At 48.0% G+C, this 26904-nt stretch overlaps 1 protein-coding gene and 1 pseudogene across 1 annotated transcript; one reads left to right on the forward strand and one right to left on the reverse strand.

The window, feature by feature from the left end:
* The first annotated feature begins 4003 nt into the window (after positions 1-4003).
* On the forward strand, positions 4004-20315 carry LOC147300698 (protein FAM151A-like). Its single transcript, XM_086284917.1, has 14 exons — positions 4004-4669; positions 4827-4914; positions 13003-13072; positions 15165-15305; positions 15411-15560; positions 15630-15793; positions 16089-16145; positions 17437-17526; positions 17680-17756; positions 17877-18013; positions 18282-18428; positions 19162-19268; positions 19344-19523; positions 19908-20315. The coding sequence occupies exons 1-14, from the start codon at positions 4605-4607 to the stop codon at positions 20202-20204; spliced, it is 1770 nt and encodes a 589-aa protein (XP_086141043.1). The 5' UTR covers positions 4004-4604; the 3' UTR covers positions 20205-20315.
* Positions 20316-20586: 271 nt separating this feature from the next.
* Positions 20587-26904, reverse strand: part of LOC147300699 (acyl-coenzyme A thioesterase 11-like) — an 8583-nt pseudogene continuing 2265 nt past the window's right edge.

Raw genomic sequence — 26904 nt, forward strand, 5'->3', positions numbered from 1 at the left:
AGTTCACTGAATGAACAATGGACTGTGAGCTCAGTTCCTTCATCATTAGTATGGATTATATATGTATATGTATTATATTAGTATCATATATATCAGGTGCTGCTGCTTTCAGTCATTGTGCAAATGTGCTGTTTGTAAGCTTGTAAAGCTGCAGTCAGCTGAGACTGAAGAAGTCACCTGATCAGTGAGCAAACGTTTCTGAAAACGTCCAGATGAACAGAATCAACCTTTTGGGATCAGCCAGCAATGCAGCATCATTGTTGTTCAGCTTCAGAGGTTTGCAGGAATGAACTGATGACCAGAAACAGCTGCAAAGTCCAAGAAAATACCAGCTGGAGTTCAGCTGCATTTGAAGAAGTCAAAGAAAAGTAAGGATGGCAAAGGGCGACGTTTTCTTCCAAAGAGCTGCAAACATGGTCGACGCCTCATTAGAAGAATCATCTGGACATTTGTGAGGAACTCTAACCAAGAAAGCAACGTCACACAGATCCAACAGACAGTTTCCATGACTGCAAGTGTTGAGTGGAAAAATGCTACATTGCATTATTGCATCCTCTCACCACAGGAGGCGCTGTTGGCACCACTGATTGCTGATCAGCTGTTCTCTGATGATCTGATTGATACTGTGAATAACGGGACTCACTGAACTCTGTGACACAGTGAAGATTACAGAGTTGAACTTCAACATCTGACTGACGTCACACAGACAGAAGGATGAACCAGTGAGGCACAGAACACAGTTACTGGAGATACTGGATCAGCTCCATGTGAACCTCTGATGGAGAAGCTGCTGAGCCAGAGAAACATCAGGACATGACAGCAGCTGCACTTATCTAACAACATGTAGCAGAGCTGATCTATGTTAGAGGATCTATCACAGCAGCTGAAGCCAAAGTCCAACACTGGATACCAGCTGAGCCTGTGCTGAGTGTAGTGTTACAGGAAAAGGGCAGAAACACTGGTAGCTCCCAGTGATGCTGACTGGGGCACAGAGCTGAATGATGCAGCATCAGGACACTGTTTCAGTCTGACTGACAGAGAAACCTGTAGCTGTATCTACATGTGAGGCAGAGGCCACACAAGCAGCTTTCTATGTTTCACAGTGACTGAGATCTTCAGTGGGGGTGGACATGCTCCTGTACAGACCTCTGAGGAGAACCAAGGTGCAGTCAAAGAGTCCAGTCTGTCCTCACAGATGTGAACATGTGCTTTCATCAGGTCTGCTGTCAGCTAGCAGGCTCACATCAGAATCACTGTTCCTGAAAAACACAGTCTGTGTGACATCATCAGTCAGCTGATGGTCCCAGATCTGAATGGTTTCTGTCTCTACTGAGGAAGTCAGAGAATATCACTGAGGTGTGGATCAGGTCTGAGTGAGCTGTGGAGGGACAGCTTTAAACAGTCCACAGGTCTCACGTCCTGCTCAGTCTGCTAGCAGATACCTCGTATTGTTCCAGATGTGCTGACATCAGCAGCAGCACAGCTGTGTGATACCATGAATCTCAGTTATTGATCCAACACACAGTAAATACAAAGATCAGGATTTCTGAGAGTAATCATTATGAGTCTGAACACATGATCACTGAATGTTAGTCTCCACAATAATAAGCTAGCACAAGCAAACACAGCTTTCAGCTCTTATTTTGAAACTGGCTTATTTAGAGAGCTGTGATGTGAGCGTGCCTGGCTCTGAGGCACTTGGGTCAGCCTCTGTTGTTTAGAAGTGTTACAGACTGTGAATGACACAGACCTGTCAGTTTCCATGTTTGTCTGTAACACAGCTCAGGGCTCCATGCTGAATGCATCCATCCAGTGTTATTGATCCAGGACTGATACCAGCATTGGGATCAATACTACAACACACAATCACATGTGTCCACGTGATGCAGTTTGAAGAGCAATCAGATGTCTCTGTATGAGGAGGCGGGGTCACAGGAGGTTCACAGAAACTCTGCAGCAGCATCATCAGCTCACATGGAAACTTTGATGATTCACTTCTGTGGTGTTTTTACACAAACACGTCACAAAATTAGCTCCACCTGTTTTGTGAGCTTTGAGTTTCTTGTCTTCATCCTGGATTCTTGTGTTGCTGTTTTTACACACAGATATTTCCTGGTTGGTTACTCAAAGCTTTCCAACACAGGCCTCTGTGCTGCCATCTGGTGGACAAACATGTGAAGTGCAGCGTGAAGCTACAAATGAAACTGCTTCAGCTACGTGTATATACAACATACTATAACCTATATAACTATATGTATAGTGTATTATGTAGGTTTTAGAGCTGGGGGTAGAACTGCTGATGGCCTGGTTGTTATTTATGTTCCCCATGGTTCACCAGCTCTCACACAACATCAGCACCAATGATCCACGTCCTTATAAACCTCTGAATCAGGTCCTGAAGCAGTGACGTCCTGAGTGAAGACCTCACTGATCACATGACTCTGGTCACCTGACTCAGTGTTTCTGAAGCAGTGTGCTGGGTTTTTAAAAATCCGTGGCTGCTGCCTGATGTTGGGCCCACAGAGGAAGACGACTCACTCGCTCTTCTTCACTTCCTCCTTAAACATGTGGAAGGAGAGCAAAGTGCTGCCAGACTCTTATTTCTGACAGGAACAGAAGAAACCACAGCAAACTGTTGCAGTTCTTCATCTTCATCACAATCTATTTATTTCTGATGGTGTCTTCAGTCTGAGGTTTGAAGTTTCCATGTCTGTGTGATGTGTGGTGTGAAGGCTGCTGGTTAAACTGGGACTCACTGTTTAAAGCACTGAGTGCTCATAGAGAGATGCTCCATGAGTCCCAGTACAGACTACAAACATGGTGGAAACTTAGCTTTGATATCCACACACTCTGCACGTCTGTGAGGAACTGTGATGAAGATGTGCAGAGATCTGTGTCCAAACAGGAGAAAGACTGTAAAGACTCTGTGCTTCTAACAGCCTCTGTTAACATATGTGAGGCTGTTTGTTGTTGTTGCCATGGAGCTTTGCACTGTTTGGGTCAGCAGGTCATGTGATCAGGTTTGTTCTGCTGGACGATGGTTCAGTGTCAGGTTTGTTTGCATTCATCAATAAATATCTAAATCAATCAAAGACTCCATGTTTGTTCTTCATCATGTGACCTCTGCTCATCCATCTCTGTGTGTATCAGGATACATTTAGTTCATAACACACAGAAAAATCAGAGTTATTACCTGTAATAAATGTGAAAGATTCCTGCAGTGATAACCAGGCAGGACTGAAACACATCCAAGCTGTCACCACGGTAACAGCACCGTCCATCCACAGGTGAGGGGAGGAGCAAAAAGAGGGACTTTCACCATACATACATACATACATACATACATACATACATACATACACCACAGTTGACAGGTAACCCTATTGGAGTCGCCAATAGTGACTAGAGATGGCACGATACCACTTTTTATGTCCGATACCGATATCATAAATTTGGATATCTGCCGATACTGATATGAATCCGATATAGTGTTTTTAATCAATAAAACTGTTTTTTAATATCTTGCTGCATTTTGTATAAGTTCATACTCAAGTTTAAATAACCAACAACACTAAAGCTATTCTGTTAGACCTGTATGCAAAAAAAATTTCATAGTTCAGCAACACTGATCAATCTAATAAACTTAAACCTGCTCCATCCTCCCTATTCTGGCATTTTAAAGAGTACTTAGCTTAAGCAACCTCACTAACAGGGTGCCAACTCCCAGTAACAAAAAAAATGTATTGATGCAATGTTGAACATTATTACACAGGAGAAACCAACTACAGTAAAATAATGACACCGTGACGTCTCTGCCTTTGTAAACAGAGGGACAGTAACTGCGTGTAAACCTGCAGACAGTCAGATTAACAGTATTTCGTCTCTATCTGCCATTCTGCCATTCATCTCATGTAAACAATAACGTGGCCACAGCGTGACGTGAAAAAAGGCGCATACCTTTGACGTTGCGTGACAAACTCTGTATTCCTCGTCCACACGTAAACACAAAGGGTTTTAAAAAATCCCAGTTTTCTGTGAAAACGCCGTTTACGTGGACGAAACAGCTGCGTGTTCAGAAACACCCGTGTAGGTGCGGACGCAGCGTAAAAGAGTTAGTAGTTTATTTTCTTACTGCCTGTAATTTATTGCAGATTACTTGTATTTGCAAACATTTTTCTTGTAAAACAAAGGGGGCGCAGCAGAAAAAGTTTGGGAACCAGTGCTGTAACTATGAGACAGATGGCTGACACACGAACCTGTGGGAAGTAACATGTTTGTAGAAATGTGAAAATGTTCATGCCATAATCCCTCCCATGTTTCCGTGTGGCACTGTGGAGTAATGCACAATTCTTCCAAACACGGACAAAATATGTAGAGGGAGATTTGTTACAAGGTGTGTTGTAATCCCAGAACAGTGAAGATTACATAACAGAAGAGCTTCACAGCTCGTCAGGCAGCAAGTGGACACTGAAGAGTGTGTGCGCCTTATCAGAAGGAAAACTGTTCTCTGCACCTGAGATAAAGGATCGTATAAAAGAAGAGCGAGCGCTCCCTGAGGTCTCCGACTTCTTAGACATTTGAACCTAGACAGGAGACGTGTGAGAATGGCAGGAGAGGACAAAAGGAGAGATGAACGAACTGCTGGAGGATCAGAAGGAAAGCAAAACAGGTTGGAGACAAATCAGTTGCTCTTTAATAAAATGGATGAAGCAGCATGTACACTTGTGAGACATGCATGTGTGAGGTCAGGTAAACCTCTACAACATGCTGAAATGCTGCTTCTAACACAGAATAGACCGACGAGCATTAATCGTGTATCCCCACAGGATGGAGCCCGAGGCTGACGACCAGCGAGTGGAGCGAGGCCCAAAGAAGCGTGGCGTGCTGCCCAAACGACTGCTGATAATGTCGTCTGTGGCTGTTGTGCTCATTGTCAAGTGTTCCTCTGACTGTGAGGTGTCCACACTTGAAAAAGACCAGACTTTGAATTTCACTCAACTTTATTTAGACCAACTAGTTTGATAGCTGGTAGGTAGCAGCAGGTAAAAAACCTTTCAACACAAAAATAAAGAACATTTCATTAACCATTCAGATAAATTACACAGAAGACAGATGAAATAACAAAATACACTTCAGTAAAGCCATTTACCATGTGGTTAACTGTGTTAATTTAACTGTGGTTCTTAAATAAATATACACAGTGTCTTCTTTGCATTTAACACTTTTTTATAAACAATTGTATTTTAAAGTATACATTTTAGAGTTCACAAACATTTTAATAGACTTTAACTAAGGATTTTCTTTACAAAGAATTATTTTCTTTAAATCAAAACCAAACATTTATTCACTAGTTTTACGATCCACCCAAGGATTTGGGGTAACTATTTTTAATATTAATTAACATAAATATGTGGGAACACTAACTGCACAAACAATTTATTCAAACTTAAACATTCATTTTTGTCAATATAATTAAACTTAAATGCAGCAACTATTTCCCTAAGCGTAAAACATTTGCACAACTGAGCTTCCATAGTCCCAGATACATCTGCAAAAGCAAAATGTGAACTCAAGAGCTTACCGATAGCCTGTCTTGTTCAAAGTCTTCCTCACAGTGGAAAAGTGCTTTGTTTGCCGTCCTCTCAGTATGTTGCACACGGGTCAAATGACTGCTGCATGCATTTTAAGGTCTACTAGGCACGCCCACCCTTGATTGCTCTAATGTGGCTCACCTGGCAGGGCGGCGCACACCAGGCCGTGCTTAGTTGTTGATTGCACCCAAGGTCTAATCAGCGGCCATGGGCAAGCAGCAGCACCGAACAGGTAGAGGGCAGGAGGAGGAAAAGAGGAATAACAGCCACACCTACTAGGTCAGCGCGACACCTCCCACTCGATCTTTGCTCAGCACTGTCTGGAAAGATCGCACTCAGGTGGGCTGGTCCCTTACTTGATCTTCCACCGGTAAAAGGACCACAAGACGCCGGATGTCCCGATGTAAAATGGTGCCCAGCTCAGGACTTGTGGTAGCAGGTTTTGGACTCTTGATCGCAATGCTGGAACTTGGAGTGACCCTCACATGCACATCTCGAACGATCCCTTTGGAATCAGGATTCACGCTGATGACTTTTGCGAGTCTGAACTGCCCTCTAAGGGCATTTTGGTCGCAGAGCCAAACTATGTCTCCAACAGCAATGTTTCTCTCTGCAGTATGCCATTTACTGCGGATGAACAGGTTTGGTCCAGCGAGTTGGCTCCAGGACCTCCAGAAGTTGTTGACTATGGTTTGTATTTCCTTCAGCCTTTTGAAAGGATAATTTGTGAAGTCAACAGTTTTGAAGTCCCCACTTTGTGTGGCTCGACCAAGCAACAGATTATTCGGCGTGATGTAGTCAATGCGATCTTCTCGGCTCTGAAATCTGGCATCAATGGGTCTCTCATTTGCAAGGTTGGCGGCTAGCTGGAGTGCTGTCAGAAACTCACTAAAGGTAAGAGCCTCTGTATTGCCGAGAGTATGGAGGGCTCTCTTGGTAACTCTGACAGCAGCTTCGGCGGCCCCATTTCGGTGAGGTGAGTCAGCGGGAAGAATCTTCCATGCCCAGGTGGTCTCATTTTTGGCAGAGTATTCTTCAAGCGACTCCTTGTTTTGTTGTCTCAGGTAAGCATACATTTCTTCCAAGGCAGGTTTGGCGCCGACAAAGTTTGTGCCAGGATCTGACCAGATTTTTCGGGGATGGCCTCGGACAGAAGTGAACCTCTGGTAGGCAAGCAGGAAGCTCTCTGTTGATAGTGTGCTCGCTAGTTCGACATGAATGGCTCGGCTTGCCATACAGCAAAACACAACTCCCCAAACTTTCATGGTCACTCTTCTCTTGACATCATCCCTCACATGATAGGGTCCAAACAGGTCAACAGATGTAAATTCGAATGGTGCAGCAGGATTTGACCTCTCTTCAGGTAAGTCCCCCATTACTTGCTTGCAGGTTCTTGCCTTTGCCTTCTTGCAGATGATGCACTGGTCAACGACCTTTTGGGCAATAATTCTTCCTCTGACAACCCAAGCCTTCATTCTCATCCGCAGTAAGGTTTCTGCCACTCCGCCATGTCCCTCGCTGTGTGCTTCTCTGGCAAGGAGGGTGGATAGCCAGGCTTGGAATGGTAGAAGGGGAACGGCTTTGCGGTCTTTTTTGAAGGTTTGGATTCTGCCACCACAAACTAGAAGTCCACTTGTTTGGTCTCTGTAAACGACTAGTCTGTCTGTTGTGGTGCTTGGGAAGTTGACGCCCTCTTGTGCTGCTAGGCAAAGGTCTCGAAAAGCATCTTGTCTCTCGCAGACTGTGAGGACACCCGAAGATGGTACTACCTCCCACTTTTCTTGGTCTCTGGTCTTTGATCTCATGAACTTTTTGGCAACCCTCCAGACCCACGCCACGGTCCCAATCAGCCTTCTCAGGTTGCTGAATCGCCTTTCGTCGATTAGCTGTTGGGTTGCTACTCCTCGTGGTCTTCTCGACTCTACGTGTACTGAGTCCTGAGCCGCCTTGATGTGCATTCTGGTAAGGACCGCAACAAAAGTCTTTTTCTGTAGCTTTGTGACCGTTTCTCGAGCTTGGGCAGCGACTTCTCCGGCGGATTTCTTCAGCCACTCATCTTCAGGAAGTTGGAGAAACTTTGGACCCGACTGCCACTCGGAGTCCTCGGTTAGGGCATTCGGACTGGCCCCTCTGGTGAGGATGTCTGCAATGTTTGCTGACCCAGGAATCCACCACCAATCCTGGGCATCAGTGCTACTCTGGATTTCACCAACGCGGTTTGCGAAGAAGGTCTGGAAACCGTAGCTCTCACGCTGGATTGCACCCAAGACGGTCTGGCTGTCAACGAGGTGGTACCATTTTTTGACCTGGATTCTGCAGTGTCTCTGGAAGTAGGTCTTCAGACGGGCAGCAAAGACTGCGCCACACATCTCTGCTTTAACAGGATCGCCTTTGTGATTGAGAGGCGTCAGTTTGGCTTTGGACTCTACTAGTCTCACAATGACACTATGGCTGCAGCTCCAGCGAAGGTACATCACTGCACCATATGCATGTTCACTGCCATCAGAGAACGTGATGGCACTGGGCTCTGCACAAGGATCTGGTGGAGTCAGGGCTCTAGTGAAATGCAGTTTCTTCAGGTCAGAATACTCTTCCAGAAGCTTTATAGAGTCTTCTCGGAGACCTTCAGACAAGGCTGCGTCCCATGTGTCTTCGAGGCAGTGCTTTACTTTTGCTTCTTGGAAAGCTCTCCTTACCAGGATGGCACCCTTTTGTTTGACGGGAGTCACTAGACCGAGTGGGTCGTATAGGCCGGAGACTTGGCTTAGCAGTTCTCGCCTGGTGAGTGGATCAGGTGTTTGCTCTCTGACTTCTTCTCTGAGCAGGTCTTGACCAAGGTGCATTTTCCTCCTTTTCTTTGAGAAGTTCACTGCGACCATGACATGAAGCTTGTCATCATTGATGGTGTAGCCAAGGCCAAGGGCTTTGTTGTCATCTTCCGTCAGCTGGTTTGGCAGGATCATAGTCTTTGGCTCTGATCGAGGCAACTCTGTCTTTGACTCCTCCCTCCCACTTTGACTGGAGTAGACCCAAGGCTTCATGTAGAATCCTCCAGCTCTCAGGATGTGCTCGATGTTGGCTGTTAGGCGTCTCAAATGGTCGAGGTCATTGTGTGATGTCAGGATGTCATCGACATAAGCATCTTCTTCCAGCACACGTTTCTCCTCTGTGAAGTGACTGAATGAAGGTAGGTTTGCAGTTTCTCTCATGGCGACTTGGGCTATGCAACCAGCAGGTTTGTCTCCAATGTTGACTCTTGTTATGGCATAGTCTTCTATGTCTGCATCTTCTGTGTCACGCCACAAGAATCTGTGCAAGTGGACTTCTCGATCTTCCAGCCAGACGGAGTTGTACATCTTGCGGACGTCACCAAGGGCGGCGTAGACACCAGCTCGGAACCTCAGCAGGACAGCTCTTATCGGGTTCAGGACATCAGGACCTTTGATGAGGATGTCATTCAGGCTGAGGCCTCTGTACTTCTGGCTGCTGTTCCACACCAACCTCACTGGGGTAGAGACAGAGTGTGGATTTGGCGCGATGAGGTGGCTTATGTACCATACTGGCCCAGTCCAACTCTGCAGGACTTCTTTGGACAGCTTCACTGCAGCTCTGCGGTTTACCATCTCATGAACTTGTGCAGCATAGGCCTTCTTCCATTCAGGTTCTTTAGATAGCTTCATCTCGGTTCTGATGAATGTTGCTTCTACTGCTTTCCTGTTATTTGGCAAGGTTGCTGGATCTTCTACCCATGGGTATTTAGCATGCCAATGCGGTTCACTGTTGTGGGCATCTCCAGTTGAGTAAGTCAGGCCATTTCTCACGATCTCCATCTCCCTCTCTTCTGCAAGCGTCATTTCTTTACCCCCTGGCTGGCAGCTCCCACAACGACACCCTCCACATCTCGGCTGGCAAGCGGCTCCGATGCTTTCCCACCTCCACCACTTCAGAAAGTCTCTGCTGCTGGTAGCTGTGGTGGATAGAGTCTCAGGGTGATCAGGGTGCTGACAGGACGCTAGGTCTTTAGTGAACTCTTGGTACTTGAATGCAGCAGCTCTCATTGATCTTGCGAAGTGAGTTTTGGAGGTGTGGGCCATCAAAGTGACTTCCTCAAAGAGGTCTGGATGCGTGCCCCCGATTGTTTTGCCAAGTGGACCGTCCCAGAGAACCAGGTCACCGATGGAACGGATCTTTTGGGGCACCAGCTGGCCTTCTTTATGGCTGATTTGAAGCTGGATCTCTCTGGGTCTGATGAGGTCTTGGGGAGGGATGTCAGGGAAGATCTTCTGTAGCTTTTGAGGTGGAACATGTCTTGTCACTTCAGCAATCTTGTCAAGACCATAGCAAACTAACTGGTGAGGCTTTAAAGTTCCTCTTGAGGTGTTGACACGGATCTTGAGAAGGTAGCGCTTGGTTGCCACAGACACCTTCATACCTCCGATACCCTGGATGACAAGCATGACGTCTTCACTGCGAAGGTTGAGCTTACTTGCGGCTTTATGGGTTATGTAGTTTGTGTCAGATGCTAGATCAATTAGTGTCCCAATTCTCTGCCCATCATTGGCGATGACGTCAAGGAGCATCAGGATCACAGGGTACTCTTTTAGACCAGTCCCCTCCAGTAGACCTCTCTCTGCTGCCGTGGAGTTGAAGGCTCGTGATGAGACGTTGCAGAAAGCTTTCCGACACTCCTGCGCTAGCTCTGGTGATAGTTTAGAGATGAACTCTTCTTGAACCTCTGTATACCTCCTCCCCTCAGCTCTCGCCGGACCAGACTTGGGCCTTTGTGATAAGGGTCGTGGCAAGGGACAAAGAAGGTAATGATGCTGGTCTTTGCACTCTGGTTTTCCACACAGGTAAGTAGTCTTTCTGCAGGGTTCATCGTGGATCTCGAGGCATCTCTTGCAGGCTCCAAGTTGCTGCACTGCATCCTCTTTCTCCTGTAACTTTGTGTTGGTTCGAAACCGTCTGCAGATGTAGAGCTTTCTCTTGTGCTTTGGGTCCCCACAGATGATGCAGCCTGCTGGATCAGTACTGGATTTAACTGACTTGGTACGGGTGTACTTTACTGGGAACTTTATTCTCTCCTTGGCAGGGTCGATGTCTCTCAGCTGGTCTAACTGCTCGTAGATGGACTCTTGAGATTGGAGGTATGCGAGCAGCTTGTCAAACCGGTTCTGATGAGTCACAGCATTCTTTGGATCAGCAGCGTGGGTAAGCCAGTCTTTCTTTAGGGACTCAGGCAGCTTGCTTTCAATAGACTTTATTACCAAGAGGTTCTTTATGGCATTTGCTTCATCCAGCTCACTCAAATCATAGAGGGCCTTTTCAACTGCGTGGATAAGCTCTATAATTCTTCTAGGCTGGTTGCTACGGACAGGAGGGATAGCTTGAAGCTCCTCAATGATTTCAATGGCGATGGTGGCTTGATTTCCATAGCGGTTCTCGAGGACTCTGAAGATCTCATCGGCTGAGGTGTATGTGGACAGGCGCAGATCTTTGGCCACTTTATCATCGAGGCTATCGAGAAGTTGGAATTTCTTTACTTCCACGGACCCGGTTGGTTCACCTTGCTTTTGCAGAGCCTCCCATTCCTTCCGCCATCTGTAGAACTCACGCTGGCTGCCGGTGAACTTTGGTAAAGCTGTGGCTTTCAGTTTTATGGCTGCGACCGAGGCTGCGTTGCGGACTGTGACAACTGCTTGGTCGGCATCTCTTTTAATCCTCTCTGCTTTGATAACGGCGGCCTTCCCTGACACCAGCTTTGGAAGGCAGGTTTCGAGCTCCATCAGTCGACGATCACAATCTCGCCTCTCAGCAGGTGGCGCCCAGCGGTTCCATGTCTGGTGTGCCTGCTTAGCTTTCTTCACCAGTTCTTCTAGATGGCGGAGCATAAAATCATATGCCTCCAGGGGTGTATCAGGCTGAGTGGATGTGACGTTCTCACACGCCATTTCTGCTGATTTCAGAGCAAGGGTCAGTTCTTTTTCACCATATGATGTCCACAGTGTCTCTCTGATCAGGTGCTTCACCTCCTTCAACTTCTGCTCACATTCTTTCTCCGTTTTTTTGACGTCTGCTCTCTGTTGGCCCATCAGCTCCGGTGTGCCCTCTACTTCACACTGCGTGATGTAGGCGGCTTCAAGCTCCTCGTTCACGTCAATCACTTTGGAGCCCTCTACTGTGAGTCTCTTGAAGGAATCCTGCAGCTCCTCTACAGACATATCCATGTGGGTCCTTATTATATGGTTGGTGAGTCTGGAAAACAGTCTCTTTGCAGTGGTTCGCTCTATTTTCAGCTCTTCGAGTGACTTGGACTCAGCCATGCTGTTTTCTCGGTTGTTGATTGGACTGGCAAACGGCGTGCGATTTCCTCCAGGCCCCCAGGTGGAGTCTTCTCCGTCTTTGTGGTGAGCTTTTGTGGAGTCTTCACTGGTCAAGGCCGGTTTCTCTACTGGCCAGGCCGGTTTTTTACTGTCAAGTGTTCCTCTGACTGTGAGGTGTCCACACTTGAAAAAGACCAGACTTTGAATTTCACTCAACTTTATTTAGACCAACTAGTTTGATAGCTGGTAGGTAGCAGCAGGTAAAAAACCTTTCAACACAAAAATAAAGAACATTTCATTAACCATTCAGATAAATTACACAGAAGACAGATGAAATAACAAAATACACTTCAGTAAAGCCATTTACCATGTGGTTAACTGTGTTAATTTAACTGTGGTTCTTAAATAAATATACACAGTGTCTTCTTTGCATTTAACACTTTTTTATAAACAATTGTATTTTAAAGTATACATTTTAGAGTTCACAAACATTTTAATAGACTTTAACTAAGGATTTTCTTTACAAAGAATTATTTTCTTTAAATCAAAACCAAACATTTATTCACTAGTTTTACGATCCACCCAAGGATTTGGGGTAACTATTTTTAATATTAATTAACATAAATATGTGGGAACACTAACTGCACAAACAATTTATTCAAACTTAAACATTCATTTTTGTCAATATAATTAAACTTAAATGCAGCAACTATTTCCCTAAGCGTAAAACATTTGCACAACTGAGCTTCCATAGTCCCAGATACATCTGCAAAAGCAAAATGTGAACTCAAGAGCTTACCGATAGCCTGTCTTGTTCAAAGTCTTCCTCACAGTGGAAAAGTGCTTTGTTTGCCGTCCTCTCAGTATGTTGCACACGGGTCAAATGACTGCTGCATGCATTTTAAGGTCTACTAGGCACGCCCACCCTTGATTGCTCTAATGTGGCTCACCTGGCAGGGCGGCGCACACCAGGCCGTGCTTAGTTGTTGATTGCACCCAAGGTCTAATCAGCGGCCATGGGCAAGCAGCAGCACCGAACAGGTAGAGGGCAGGAGGAGGAAAAGAGGAATAACAGCCACACCTACTAGGTCAGCGCGACACTCATCGTGCTGCTGACTGTCATCGTTGTACCTGTTGTGCTGCTCACTAAGACGCCAGGTACATTTTTACAATATGTACGATTTATATGATAAAACAATGATGCAACTTTGTTTATGATCCAGATGATGAAACATACCTGAGTAAATGTATTTATTACTCATCACCAGAGGTACATTTCACAGTACTTTGTACTTATATACTGTATTATATACAACTGCAATAATATCAGAGTCCAGCTGGAGCTGGTTGCAGCACCTGTGGCCTTCAAAGCATTTTCTCTGCATTGGATCTGAGCAGCACGGTGGCACGGTGGTTGCCGCACAGCAAGAAGGTCCTGAGTTCAATTCCACCATCAGGCCGGGGTCTTTCTGTGCAGAGTTTGCATGTTCTCCCCGTGTTTGCGTGGGTTCCCTCCGGGTACTCCGGCTTCCTCCCACCGTCCAAAGACATGCAGCTTGTGGGGATAGGTTAATTGGATAATACAAATTGCCACTAGGTTTGAATGTGTGAGTGAATGTGAGTGTGAATGGTTGTCTGTCCCTGTGTGTTGGCCCTGCGACAGACTGGCGACCTGTCCAGGGTGTACCCCGCCTCTCGCCCTATGACAGGTGGGATAGGCTCCAGCGCCCCCCGCGACCCTGAAAAGGATAAGCGGAAGCAAATGGACGGATGGATGGATCTGAACAACAGTCAAATCTGAGCAGACGTGCCAAAGCTTTGTTTCTTGTTTTCTGTTTGCACCATAGTTCTTCCAAATGTTTCAGTTCAGGATTTTTTAACTGCTGTCATGTACACCATCAGTAAACTGTGACATTACTGCTTTTACCTAACCTAATCATCACCACGTTTCACTGTAAAGACCAGGGCGCTGCTTTAGTTGGATGAGCAGGCGACCACGTGCAGCACGGTTTGAGTCCGACCTGCGGCCCTTTGCTGCGTGTGTCCCCCTCCTTCCTCTTCACCGTGTCTGTCTAATAAGGCCAAACACAGACTGTAGGCTTAGCCGTGGTTCTGAAAGTCGAATGGAAGCTCAAAGTGCACGACTGGCAGTGTTGTGACATACATACCTACTGCATGTAGAGTTCACCTGAGTGTACAGCGACAGTAAGATGTCTTTGCACAGGTGAAACAGCCCACAGTGTTGCAGGGTTTCACAGGGTGCTGCAGCCTCCAGCAGTGTGCCTTCTCCAAACGTAACACTTAAATACTCGCTGTGTCAGCATCACAACTTTATATTGCTGCTGCTAAAATCAGTGATTACAGTGATCAAAGTTCATTTGATATCATACTGCAGCTCATTGCAATGCCATGATGCATGAGTGCTCATCATTTGGCTTCTGGTCTTATGACAGGACCATAGTCATGTGGACAAAAAGTACACGGCTGCTTTGAACTGTGTGACTTTTGAATCAACTGACATGAAATGTGTAACAAAGATAATGTTACACGATGTGTTTTGTGCTGTTAGACCTTGGTCTCTTTGAGTAATATGTGACAGTAGCTTCTTTAAAAAAGACACTAAGAAAAAAGCATTCAGAGTCAGAACCAGACACGGAGAAGCTGCATTCAGCTTTTATGCTCCTTATATCTGGAACAAACTCCCAGAAAGCCTCAGATCAGCTGAAACACTCAGTTTATTTAAATCCAGGTTGAACCTGTTCTCAGCTGCATTTGAATAAAGCACCAAATCCACACTTTAAGCTTAAATTTCAAAACTAACATTTAACTACTGATTTTATCTGTTTTGATTTTATCTGTTTTGTTTGTTTGTTTGTTTGTTTGTTTGTTTGTTTGTTTGTTTGTTTTAATCAATTTTAAATCATGCTTTTTATTTGTTCTTGTTTCTAATGTCTCTGTAAAGCACTTTGAATCACCTTGTTGTTGAATTGTGCTATACAAATAAACTTGCCTTGCCTTCATGAGTATCTGCAACCTTCTTTAAAAGCCAAATCCCATCTGTCTCGCTTCAGCTGACAGAATCTTTAAGCTGAAGAAATGAATGAACTTTAAACAAGCTGCTCTCCCAACAAAGAGCAGCCTCCCCAAACACACCGTCGGCTGTTTTAGCTGAAAGCTCCCAGTTCTGCTGTGACAGGGACTACGTACCTATGACTCCGTCACTGTCTTGCTGTCCAATCGTGTTCCTCAGCTCCGTCTTCTGCCTCGTTCTCTGGTGGAGACATGCTGGAGTACTTGGTGCAGACGGGGAACATCAGTGAAGCGGACGGCCTTTTGGCTACGTGGTTTCACCGAGCCAACAGCAAGGAGGACATGTACAAAGCGCTCATGGGTAAAAACACTCACACAGACAACACTGCATTATTTGATGGTGTCGGTGCCTGAACCTACAGTCAGGTACAGACAAAACAAGCACCGCCTCCTGTCATCTTTCCAGGTGACACCATGATCTTGGAAGCTGACGTCACTCTCATGGGTTATGGGACCCCTGATGAAAAGCCAGTGCCGATCATGGCACACCCTCCCGACATATATAGTGACAACACTCTCGACGAATGGTTAGATGCTGTACTGGCTTCTGGAAAAGGTACAGATCAGAACTGTTTCCACAGAAAGTCCATCTGATCACAGTTTTTAAAGGCGTGTTCGTTTGCAGGCATCAAGTTGGACTTTAAGGCTCTGGAATCAGTGGGTTTGTCACTGGACCTGCTTAAACAAAAGGAAAGCAACAAGGGAATAAACAGACCTGTGTGGCTGAATGCAGACATCCTCAGAGGCCCCAACGTCCCAAGCTTTGTAGCTCCAGTCAATGGAAGCAGCTAGACCGGACACAGACCCTTGGACAGAGTTCAGAATTAGGAAGGGAAAATGTCTAACATCTAAAGACTGATCGGGAGGTTGGTGGTTCGATCCCTGGATCCTCCAGTCTGCATGCCAAGTGTCCCTGGGCATGATACTAGCCCCAGGTCGCTCTCCGATCTCAGCACGAATGTAGTTAGGGAGCACTAAAAAGCTTAGAAGAAAGTGACTGGGTGAGTGTGGTGTGGAGACTTGGGAGAGCAGGAAAGTGCTACGTAAGAATCAGTCCATGTTTATGTCTCCCTCTTTTTTCAGGTTTTTGGAACTCATTCAGGACAAGTTTCCAGATGTGACTTTGTCTCCTGGGTGGAAGGTATGGCACGCTCGCAGTAAGAACCCCATTGAACCATTATACCAGGCATGTGACGAGGTTCTGGGAATGTTCCTGTCAGAAACAGGAAGAGACTCAAGGAATCCTGAACTGACATTTATGAGAGAATTCAAAGCTGGAAGAAGAACTTTGAGCTTCAAAAAGATCCTTTGAGCTAAAGTAGACAAAACAGCTTTTATGTTCCTGTGATCCCTAAAATTAAAGACAGTTGAATTAATGTTGACATGCATCACCCATCAAGAGTTTGGACACCTTCTCATTTCATGGTTCTCTTTATTTCTACTACTTTCTACACTGTAGATACTGAAGACATCAAAGCAAGATATATGGAATTATGTAGCAAAGAAAACAATGATAACTCTAAAATACATTTAGAGTCCTGTGAGTAGCCGCCCTTTGTTTTGTTGACAGAGCTGCGGCCTTCTCTCAGCTTCATGATGTCGTCACCTGAGATGGTTTCACCTCACAGGTGAGCCTGTCAGGGTTCATTGGTGGTGTTGGGACCATCAGTCGTGTTGTGCAGAAGTCAGGGCTGTTAGCTGTGTACCAACCTATTTGACAACTGTTGAAATTCATATTATGGCAACAACCAATGAGCTAAGTAAAGAGAAACAACAGCCCATCATTACTGTAAGAGCTGAAGGTCAGTCAGTCGGAAACTTTGAATGTGTCCCCAAGTGCAGTCAGAAAAACCATCAAGACTACGATGAAACTGTCTGACATGAGGACGCCCCAGGAAAGGAAGACCAGGAGTCCCTCTGCTGCTGAGGATACAATCATCCGAGTCACCAGCCTCAGAAATCACAAGTTAACAGCAGCTCAGATTAGAGCCCAGATAGATGTCACACAGAGTAGAGACACATCTGAGTAGAGTAGAGACTGTACAAATCAGGCCTTTATGGTCAAATAGCTGCTGAGAAACCACGACTAAGGAAAAGCAACAAGCAGAGATTTGTTTGGGCCAAGAAACACAAGATGAGTCCAAATTGGAGAACTTTGGTTCCACTTTGTGAACGATGGTCTCTACATGCACGGTTCCCACTGTGAAGCATGGGGTTGATGGTTTGCTGGTGTGGGGGGCTTTACTGGTGACACTGGTGGAGATTTCTTTAAACTGAAGGCACACTGACCCAGCATGGCTACCACAGCATCCTGCAGCAACATGCCATCCCATCATGGAGAGTGATGGAGGCCTGGCCTCCACAGTGGAGATGGTAAACACATGGTTTATATTTTTGACTGAATAACAGCTGTATGTGCTTTATTTCTTTAGGTCCTCTATATTCACCAGCTCACAAACGAAACCTACTCCAGAGCCACGGTGGAAGAAATGTACAACATGATCAAAGACGTACCTCAAAGGGTAAGTGTGAATCCAGGTTTCAGTGGTCCCAGTTCAACACGCTCCCATCCCAACACGCCTGGGACAAATCGTCGGTGTGTTGCGTGCTGGGATGAGAACGCTCTGAGGTGTCGGAGAACGGCAGAGCTGACTGGTCAACGTTTCGTCTCTTAGGTGACGTTCCCAGTCCACGCCATGCTGGTTCGCAGCGGCTGGCAGCACCTGAGCTGGCTCCTCAACCAGTCACCACGGTAACAGATAACTTCCACGTTTACTATGGCAATGACTGGAAATCTGCTAATCAAACCAGTAACTGGGGGCTGCTCGCTGCCCATGAGCGCCACAGACTGACTGTCATGTTTTGTGTCTAGGTTCAGCCTGACTTTGTGGCAGGGCTCTGTTAACCCCAGCGTCAGCGACCTGCTGTTTGTCCGTGACAACACCCACCCGTGGCAAGTCTACTATGACATATATGAACCCACGCTGTCAGAATTTAAGCAGGCTGTAGGTGAGGAGCGTTCATATGGAGCAGACTTACACAGACTATGTTTGGGTAAAATAATAATTGTGTGTGTGTGATTTATTCAAATCAACAGATTTGTTTTCAGTGAGTTCTGACTGTTGTTGAAGACTAAAGAAAAACATTATTAGAAAACTACATGAAAAATCATTGGAAACTGAACCTTCTGCTCATTGTGTGCATTTGTTTAAGCTTCTTCTGAGATGAAGAGTTTGCTTCTGTTTAGTTCTTCCTGGTTCATTGTGTGTGTTCACAGGTAAGCAGGACAGCGTGAGGAGGTTCTATCCTGGAGGAGATCTGATGGAGTTTCTCCACCCAGGTTACAGCTCAGACCTCATGAACCGCCTGGCTGTGCCTTTGCTCCCCGTCACCGGCCGGGCCTCCCTGCTCCGTCAGCTTTCAGGCAGGTTTTACACCTCAGGGTTTATAACCTGATTTTAACGGGCCAGACTGAAACGCCCGGGCAAAGCACGCTCTCAAAGTTGTACTTTACATATGCTAGCGACATCTGGTGGTAACATCATGAATGACAGCGGGGCACTGTCGCCAGAAACACCAAGAAACTGCCTCATTTGTGCCACGAAGCATTCAGAGATCCCTCGTGAGTTTTTTCTCAAGGTATTTTTAAAGTGAACTTGCTGTATGCACTGAAGTCATGTGGCAGCTGAACCTTTCGTTCACATCGGTCATCAGGATGATGTTCTTAGTGACTCTTGGTGGCAGAAAAGCTGATGTCCTGGGATTTTGACCGTTACAGTAACAATTGTGAAAAACGCAAACTATCTGTTGTTTTGGTAGAAATGAAAGCGCCAGAAGTGTTCACAGCTGTGCTGAGCAGAGAATACAGAGCACAGCTGCTTGATCAGAAATCAGTGTTTGAAGCCGCAGTGGACCGAGGCGGCGTGTTGGACAACGGGGAAGTGACTGCTGCAGAGGTGCGGCTAACATTTGGCCCTTTGAGTATCAGTCGTGGTCACAGCCTGTCCGTCCCTTCACAGCTGCGGTCTCCTCATCACCTCATGATAATGCAGCATGTCACAGATCAGCTGTTCATCCTGATGATGTCAAACTGTAAACCTGCACATGCTGCTGTCGCACCACCTTAAAGTCACACTGATACTCTGTTTCACTAACAGGTGGGGGCAGCGGGATGCTGGTCGTTCGTGTGACCTCTGACAGCAGTCGACCTGGAGTCCTTCTGCTAGAAGGTTCTGGAAGGAGCTCAGAGCTCCTCACACTGCAGGTATATCTGTAGATCACCAGCCAACCACCAGCCAGGTTACATTTTTATTAAGGCCAATCATGTGTGTGTTCTCAGGATGTTATTCAGACCCTTGGGCAGGCTGCTGATACCTCCTGGGGAATTTACCTGAGGGTCCAGAGTCAGCAGCTGCTGGAGGCTTCTCTTAACCTGCTGCAGTCAGCCTACGGGGCCGACGAGCTCCACAGGCCTGTGTGGATCAGCATGGAGGGCTTACAGAGCAGCGACAGCACAGCAGTAAGCACATCTGATCCCCCCGAAGCAGTGTCTGCAGACAATACGTTAATAAAGAACAGAGCAGACGCATGTCACGTTTAACACACCTGGCTGGAAATCCATCCAACTAGAATCGAGCAGGTGTAAATGTTGGAGCCTCCTCGAGGGTCCACCCTGGCTGGGAAACTATCACACCCCCACAGAGAGAACAGTTGTATAAGCTGCATGTTTGTCAGACGGTCCCCAAGCAAATGCAATCCTCTGTTCGTCATGAAGGCTTTTTAGCTGCTCAGGCTTGGTCAGCCAAGCTCAAGTTCACTCCAACAATGTCCAGTGCCGATCCAGTTAGACGATGGAAACGTGTCATTTTAGGCTGTTTCATAGTCGTCCTTCTCTTTGCTCCAGGTCTTTGTGTCCACAGTCGAGCGCCTGTTTCCATACGTCACTGTAGTCCTGGCTGAGCACAGATGGCCTCCTCGGATCCCAGCGGCGGTGTCACAGAGGGTGGCTCTACACCTGAATGCAGCCTCGCTGCCCACGGGGCAGGAGCAGCTTTATGCTTTACTGGGAATGATGGACAAATACGACTTTATAATTGAGGTGGACACAAAGAAAGGTGGTGCAGCTGTCACTGTGGTGAAGGAGCTCCGTGCACAGCGTGCAGGCAGAGCAAGCAGAAGCCTGTATATTCTACCTCAGTGATCAGAGCACGTGTGGGCTGAGAGCAGGTTTAAATGTGCTTTTATAGTCACCACAGAGTCTCAGTGTGTATATAAATGCTGCTGCTTTGGGTTGCTGAAGTTAACATCATTATACTGTGTATATATATGATTCAATGATTATTATAAAATTCAGAATAAATTCTATTAAAGGAACCAAGTCCAAAACCAGAATTAGCCTCTTAGCCTGTGTGAGCCTGTCCGAGGTTTGTGATTCAGCAGCAGCTGAACACGTATGAAACACTCTCCTGCTGCAGCTAACATTTCACATGCAGCCCGCCTCTCTTACTGACTGCAGCACTGCATTATTTGCATCCATAAATGTGTCTTTAAAGTGTCACAGGTGGCATCAGTGCTCTCAGAGGCTCACTTGGTACTTTTAATGCTGATTTTTGAACGTTTACAACAAAGAAAATCATCCATCACTCGATTAAAACAAGGAAAAATACAACACAGCACTTTATTGTAGTTCAGTGGAAAAAGTGAATATTCATGTTTTAAACCAGCACGTCATGTTGAACTGCAGCAAACAGTTATAGTGTTAAAATGAACCTGCATTAAGTACAAGCCCACACCTGTACAGCTGTTACAGTCATGTACCTTTAACCTACAAACATGAACAGCAGCTCAGTCACTGACACAGCGGCTGATTTTACTCACTTAACACGTCGATTGTTACTGCTGACCTTTGTATCAATCCATGAAATGATCATAAAGTCTTCCCGCCACATAAACCAAGCAGGCTGTCCCCACAGTAGCGTCTGGTGCTGAGGAGAGCCTCGGACAGGCTGCTGCCACTGTCACAGTCTGTTCCTGGTCAAGTACTGGCTGCAGGAGCAGAAGGTGTGGTAGAAAGAGGAGGACAGGCCGGCAATATCTGTGGAGATGTAGGGAAGGACCTCCGGAGACGCCTGGTTAAAGTAGCTGATCTGAAAGAAAGACAACATACTAATAACAGCCAGCTGTGATAAGAGCACATGTACGACTGCTGCTTTTCTCACCAGGGACTTGTTGTCTTTGGTCTCCAGTATGGTGAATCCAGCACACAGAACCTCTCCTCTGTTATAGCCTTCAGTGGGAGGGTGAGTGGGCAGGGACACGGAGCGCAGGGCGATGACATACGGGTCTCTGAAGGAAAACAGAAAGGGAACGCATCAGGAAACCCTGCAGGACACAGGTGGATGGATCTGGCTCTACTGACCCGCTGCCACATGGCTTCCTTTTGGAGGCCAACAGGATGAAGTCCTGGAGAATCCCTTTTGCCTGATTGGCTGCAGTGGGAGATCCCATCGCGCCATGACGCACCGATGGAGTCACCACACGATATATGAAGTCATCGTTGTCGACCAGCTGAATCAGCTCGCACTTCCTGTTTGAGGAAACACATACACACTGTTAAAAAGGGGACTGGCAGCACTGTTTAAAGACTAAGCTGCAGTTCACTCCACAGGTATCCACGCAGAGGCAAACAGCTGCTTCTGTGCTTCACCAGCTGAGGGGTGGAGCTCGTGCATAGGGACACTGAAGGGGAAAACTACATAACAAAGGGCTTGGTGATGACATCACCCAGATCTCCACCCATCTCTGCTGCTTATCCTTCTCAGGGTCGCAGGGGGTGGAGCCTATCCTAGCCGTCTTAGAGGCAGGGTACACACTGGACAGGTCGCCAGTCGGTCGCAGGGCTAAACACGAGAGTTTCCAGTTAACCCAACCCACTAACTGCATGTCTTGGACTGTGGAGGAAGCTGGAGGACAGGGGGGAACCCAGGGGGGAACCCAGGGGGGACGCAGGGGGGACGCAGGGGGGACGCGGGGGGAACCCAGGGGGGACGCGGGGGGAACCCAGGGGGACGCGGGGCGAACCCAGGGGGAACGCAGGGGGAACCCAGGGGGACGCAGGGGGGACGCGGGGCGAACCCAGGGGGAACCCAGGGAGACGCAGGGGGAACCCAGGGGGGACGCAGGGGGAACCCAGGGGGGAACCCAGAGGGACGCGGGGGAACCCAGGGGGATGCAGGGGGAACCCAGGGGGACGCAGGGGGGACGCGGGGCGAACCCAGGGGGAACCCAGGGAGACGCAGGGGGAACCCAGGGGGAACCCAGGGGGAACGCAGGGGGAACGCAGGGGGGACGCGGGGGGAACCCAGGGGGGACGCGGGGCGAACCCAGGGGGAACGCAGGGGGAACCCAGGGGGACGCGGGGGAACCCAGGGAGACGCGGGGGGAACCCAGGGGGGACGCAGGGGGAACCCAGGGGGACGCGGGGCGAACCCAGGGGGACGCGGGGGAACCCAGGGGGGACGCGGGGCGAACCCAGGGGGACGCGGGGGAACCCAGGGGGACGCGGGGCGAACCCAGGGGGAACCCAGAGGGACGCGGGGGAACCCAGGGGGACGCGGGGGGAACCCAGAGGGAACCCAGGGGGGACGCAGGGGGAACCCAGAGGGAACCCAGGGAGACGCGGGGGGAACCCAGAGGGACGCGGGGGGAACCCAGGGGGACGCGGGGGGAACCCAGAGGGACGCGGGGCGAACCCAGAGGGACGCAGGGGGAACATGCAAACTCCCCGGCCTGATGCAATGATAGCATATTAGATGGAGTTGTAAATCTAAACTCCACATCACTGCATAAACAGCTCGTGCTCCACCTTACAATCCAACGTATTAAAAACCCTCGCTTGGGGCAGACTCCTGCCGCGACGTTCCACCGGAGAACCACGGCCTCTGAACCATCCATCCAGTCCTTATTAAGGGTCAGACTGTGATGAAGCCAACAGGACTGCATCATCTGCAAAAACAAGGAAGCTGCCCTCCTCACATCAGCTACACTTAGAGATCCTGTTCGTGAATATCACACACAGGATCGGTCACACACCCTCGAGTCCTCCTACTGAGGAGCAGCCACAGCTTTCACTCCATTTCTAAATGGACCGCTGCGATACACCCCACAGACGCCGTCCTGGTACCTGGTTGTCCGAGTCTACAGAGCACTTATAAACCTCTCTCCAGACGTCCTGTGAGGGTGAAGATCTGGTCCGGTGTCCCACAGCCAGGATGGAATGGGGGCCCAGATCTTCTCAACAGTGAGTTAACGCCTCCTTTTCAGCTCTGTGAAAAATAACTTTCCAGGGGAAGCTGAGCACTGCGATACCTCAGTGACCGATCCACAACATCCAGTTATTGTTTTAAAACTGGGATTTCCCACAGTGGTCTGCTCCACCAGCACAGGCCCACGGTGTTGACGGCATCGGAGACAAAGCTCCGCCTCCTCCACAGACGAGGGGAGTTTGGGTTCAAGAGCTGCTCACCACGTTCTTTCCACCACCTGCTGGTCATGAGATCAATGCAAAGCGTAAGGCTGCAAATCTAAGCAGCTAGGATGAGCTTCATCTGCAGGCTGGCTCGGCTGGGGGAGAGCCACCGTTCCCCTTTTATGTAAACGTGAGAATAAAGAGACAGACAGGCCCTCACAGCTAATGTCACTTTAACCTTAACATGTCAGCCTCAGTGCAAAGTGAGCAGCATGAACCTAAACCACACGTCGCTTATTTTTAACCCTGAACCTCAGAAAAGTCCATCATTGGAATCGGAGAACAATACCGAGGCAGCGAGTCGAAACAGGCCGCGCACAGAAACCGCTGAACTTGACTCGTAGCAACGGGCAAACAGACGAGTCCCAGAGTCTTACTTGTAATGCGAGTCCCAGCTCGGCCTGTTGCTCAGCTCGGCGAGTAAATCAAAGGCTCTGTGAGCAGGAACGTCCACCTCACATTCAATCTTGAAACTCAGCATGGACTTCTGCTCCAGGGTGTAAAGCTGAACCTGTGAACACAACATAAAGCGCCGATGGGCAGACTCACACAAACAAACAGCTCATTAGTGAGACGCACATACCTGGTCCTTCTCACAGCTCAGGCGCCAGCTGCTTCTGGCTGCCAGCATCTTCAGAGCTGAGACGTTGTTAAAGCTCAGATACACCTGGAAGCACAAACACAGGAACCACAAACTCATCTCCAGAGCTCAGCGTTAGCAGGCCGCCTCCCGCCATTCAAATACTACTTATTATATATGAATCAGCGCCGTCTAACAGTGTGAGTATTAAGGGTGCAAAATGAAGACAAACTGCTGCAGCACTATTTCTCATCTGCAGTGAAGGTGAAGCACAGCGGTGCGACACGTCGGCCTGTCAGAGGTTCAGTCGACTAAATCAGTCTGCAGGCACGGCGGGAGTCTGACTGTGGCTCAGGTTTGGAGCTAAGTGGGACGACATGAACACGCTGAGGTCTGCTCGGTCAGATCATACAAACTGCAGTGGAACAAATCACTGAACATCCTTTAAGAAAGAAACAGAAATCACGTCCCACAAGTCGTGACGACGCAGCACCGACACACAGCTGAGACGCTGATGTGGGTGAAGAGACTCAGCTGAGAAAACTATTAAAGGTTTACTGTGTCCAGCTCAAGCACAGGCTGTGACAGGATCATCATCAGCTGACGAGCAGCTGTGGAAATCACCTTATTGGTGCAAAAATACTGTTTTATGTCCCGTATGTCCGGTAGATTCAGCTGCAGAAATGAGAACTAATGATGTGTTTGTGACAAGCTGCTAGTAACAAGGTGCCAAGTTGTCTTATTTGTAATACAGTAATACACACATGTATATAAAGAAAGTTTCTCTCCCGTGAGTCCACGAGGACTAACGTGAGCAGTACAGGTGACGGCGTGGAGCTTCTCCTCACCTGGTTGGTGGGATCCCAGGGAACAGACAGAGGCACCTCCCCCTGCGTGCGGGAAATGATGTACTTCCTAAACACAGAGGAATGCTGCATCAGGATGATGGCACTGTGCACAAAGCTGCACAACAAACGCTGATGTAGCTGCAGAGACGGTGCATTAGGGGCTGTTTGGAGACATGTACCTGTCCAGCCTGATCTTTTTCCTGGCCGTTGCCTCCTGAAACCTCCTTTGTCCTTCCTGTAAATGAGACGGACACACAGGCAGAGGGCACCAGTGTGTAACACAGCGGGCAGATTCCCAGCACCAGTTTATGACCAGTACACCGATCTGTGGCACAAACTGAGTGGAGTGTTATTACTCGGTGTTTGTTCATGCTGATAACGACCCACGACTACAGCGAGGCCGCTCCATCAGACGGATTTATGACCGATAACATGATGTGAAGCTCTGATCGCTGCTCAGCCGTCACGGCTTAATGGTTAATCGAGTGTTTCTGCACCTTCTTTATGACACTCGTGTTTTATCCTACAGGACGATCTCCACAAGCTGCTTCACCACAGATGAAGCGTGAATGAAGCTGACACCAACATTATCCTGTCAATCTACTGCTCCACACTTTAACCCCACCAGCACACACTCCCCTGACCGAGCTTTCCTGCAGGTGTATAATGTGGAACAATCATAGTAATGCTGTATTTACATGATTTCAACATTTGAATGGAGTTCATAATAACAGCGTTCACAGTGACGGGGCATGTGGACGTGCTCAGGCCTGTGAGCCACGGACGCTGTGACGCTTCCACCAGAAACAAAGGAAGGAAAACGCACGCAGAGGCCATGTTTCCTGCTGCGCAGTCATCCATCCATCAGCACCACGGGCGGTGCAAAAGGCGGACCCAGCTACACTGATGTCACCCACCGCTGCCTCTGAGCTCACCTTGGGTGAAGATCAGCTGTTATCAGGAGTCTGGCTGTGAAACGTTCATAGCTGACACCTTGTTAGCCAATCAGAGTGCGGTTTCATACCACAAATTCTGAAGCAGATTTCATGTCTTTCAGTCAGTATTAGCCAATCACAGACAGCCGCGTCACATCCAGACACTTTATGGATGCAGCACGCTAACGAGCCGTTTGTGAGCGTTAGTTTAACTCACCAGGGGTTCAGGTCGTATCCGTGGTAATGCTTCCCGCCATCATCGAGCACCTCAAAGGTCATGAAGGCGGAGTTTATGTGTCGGTTAGGCCCCTCCTCATGGTAGGCCTCCGCGCGCACGCCCACCTCCATGCTGCAGTAAGGACACGTGTCAGTATGCAACCAGTGGTTCTGTCTGCTGCACAGCTGCAGTGCTGCGTCTCTGCCAGCGTTCTGGGATACCTGTTTCTGAAGGCGTTGTTCACTATCGCCTTCAGCAGCAATCTGTCTCCAACCTGAGAAGGTCCTCTGAAGGTGAACATGTCGATGGCTCGAAGGGTGGGATGAGCCTGAGACAGACGGCTGCAAGCAGAGAGCACAGAGACAATAGGCCACGACCTCCCACGTGCTCGCCGTGTTCAGGTTACTCACACAGCTGGACAGATCCTTTAATCTGCCACGAGGGCTGAACTACACTGATCAGAATGTGGAGGTCAAAGGTCACAATGGTGCATCCTATTTTTAGGTAAAAATATGAAGGAAGGACGTGTTTGTGACTGTACCTGGCAGCGATTGTAGCTACGTTCACCATCCAGGCCATGATCTGCCCTCCAAATGTATTCACCTGGGATTCAAACACAGCAATGATCTGACAGGCAGAAGTCTCAGCGGTACCATCACACACTGATGAACAGTCACATGTAAAACAGCTGGGTGTGTGTAGGATCCATACACACAGGTCAAAGTTAGATGTTTAGACACAAGTTCAGCCATTCGTGTTGTTTCAGAAATCGCTCTGCCCGGGGCTGGGCGCT

The sequence above is a fragment of the Aulonocara sp. 'chitande type north' Nkhata Bay genome, unplaced genomic scaffold (assembly GCF_057382095.1).
Source record: "Aulonocara sp. 'chitande type north' Nkhata Bay isolate Kocher_YH1m ecotype deep benthic unplaced genomic scaffold, A_spYH_male_GT1.1 unmapped_scaffold_19, whole genome shotgun sequence".
NCBI classification, from domain to species: Eukaryota; Metazoa; Chordata; class Actinopteri; order Cichliformes; family Cichlidae; genus Aulonocara; species Aulonocara sp. 'chitande type north' Nkhata Bay.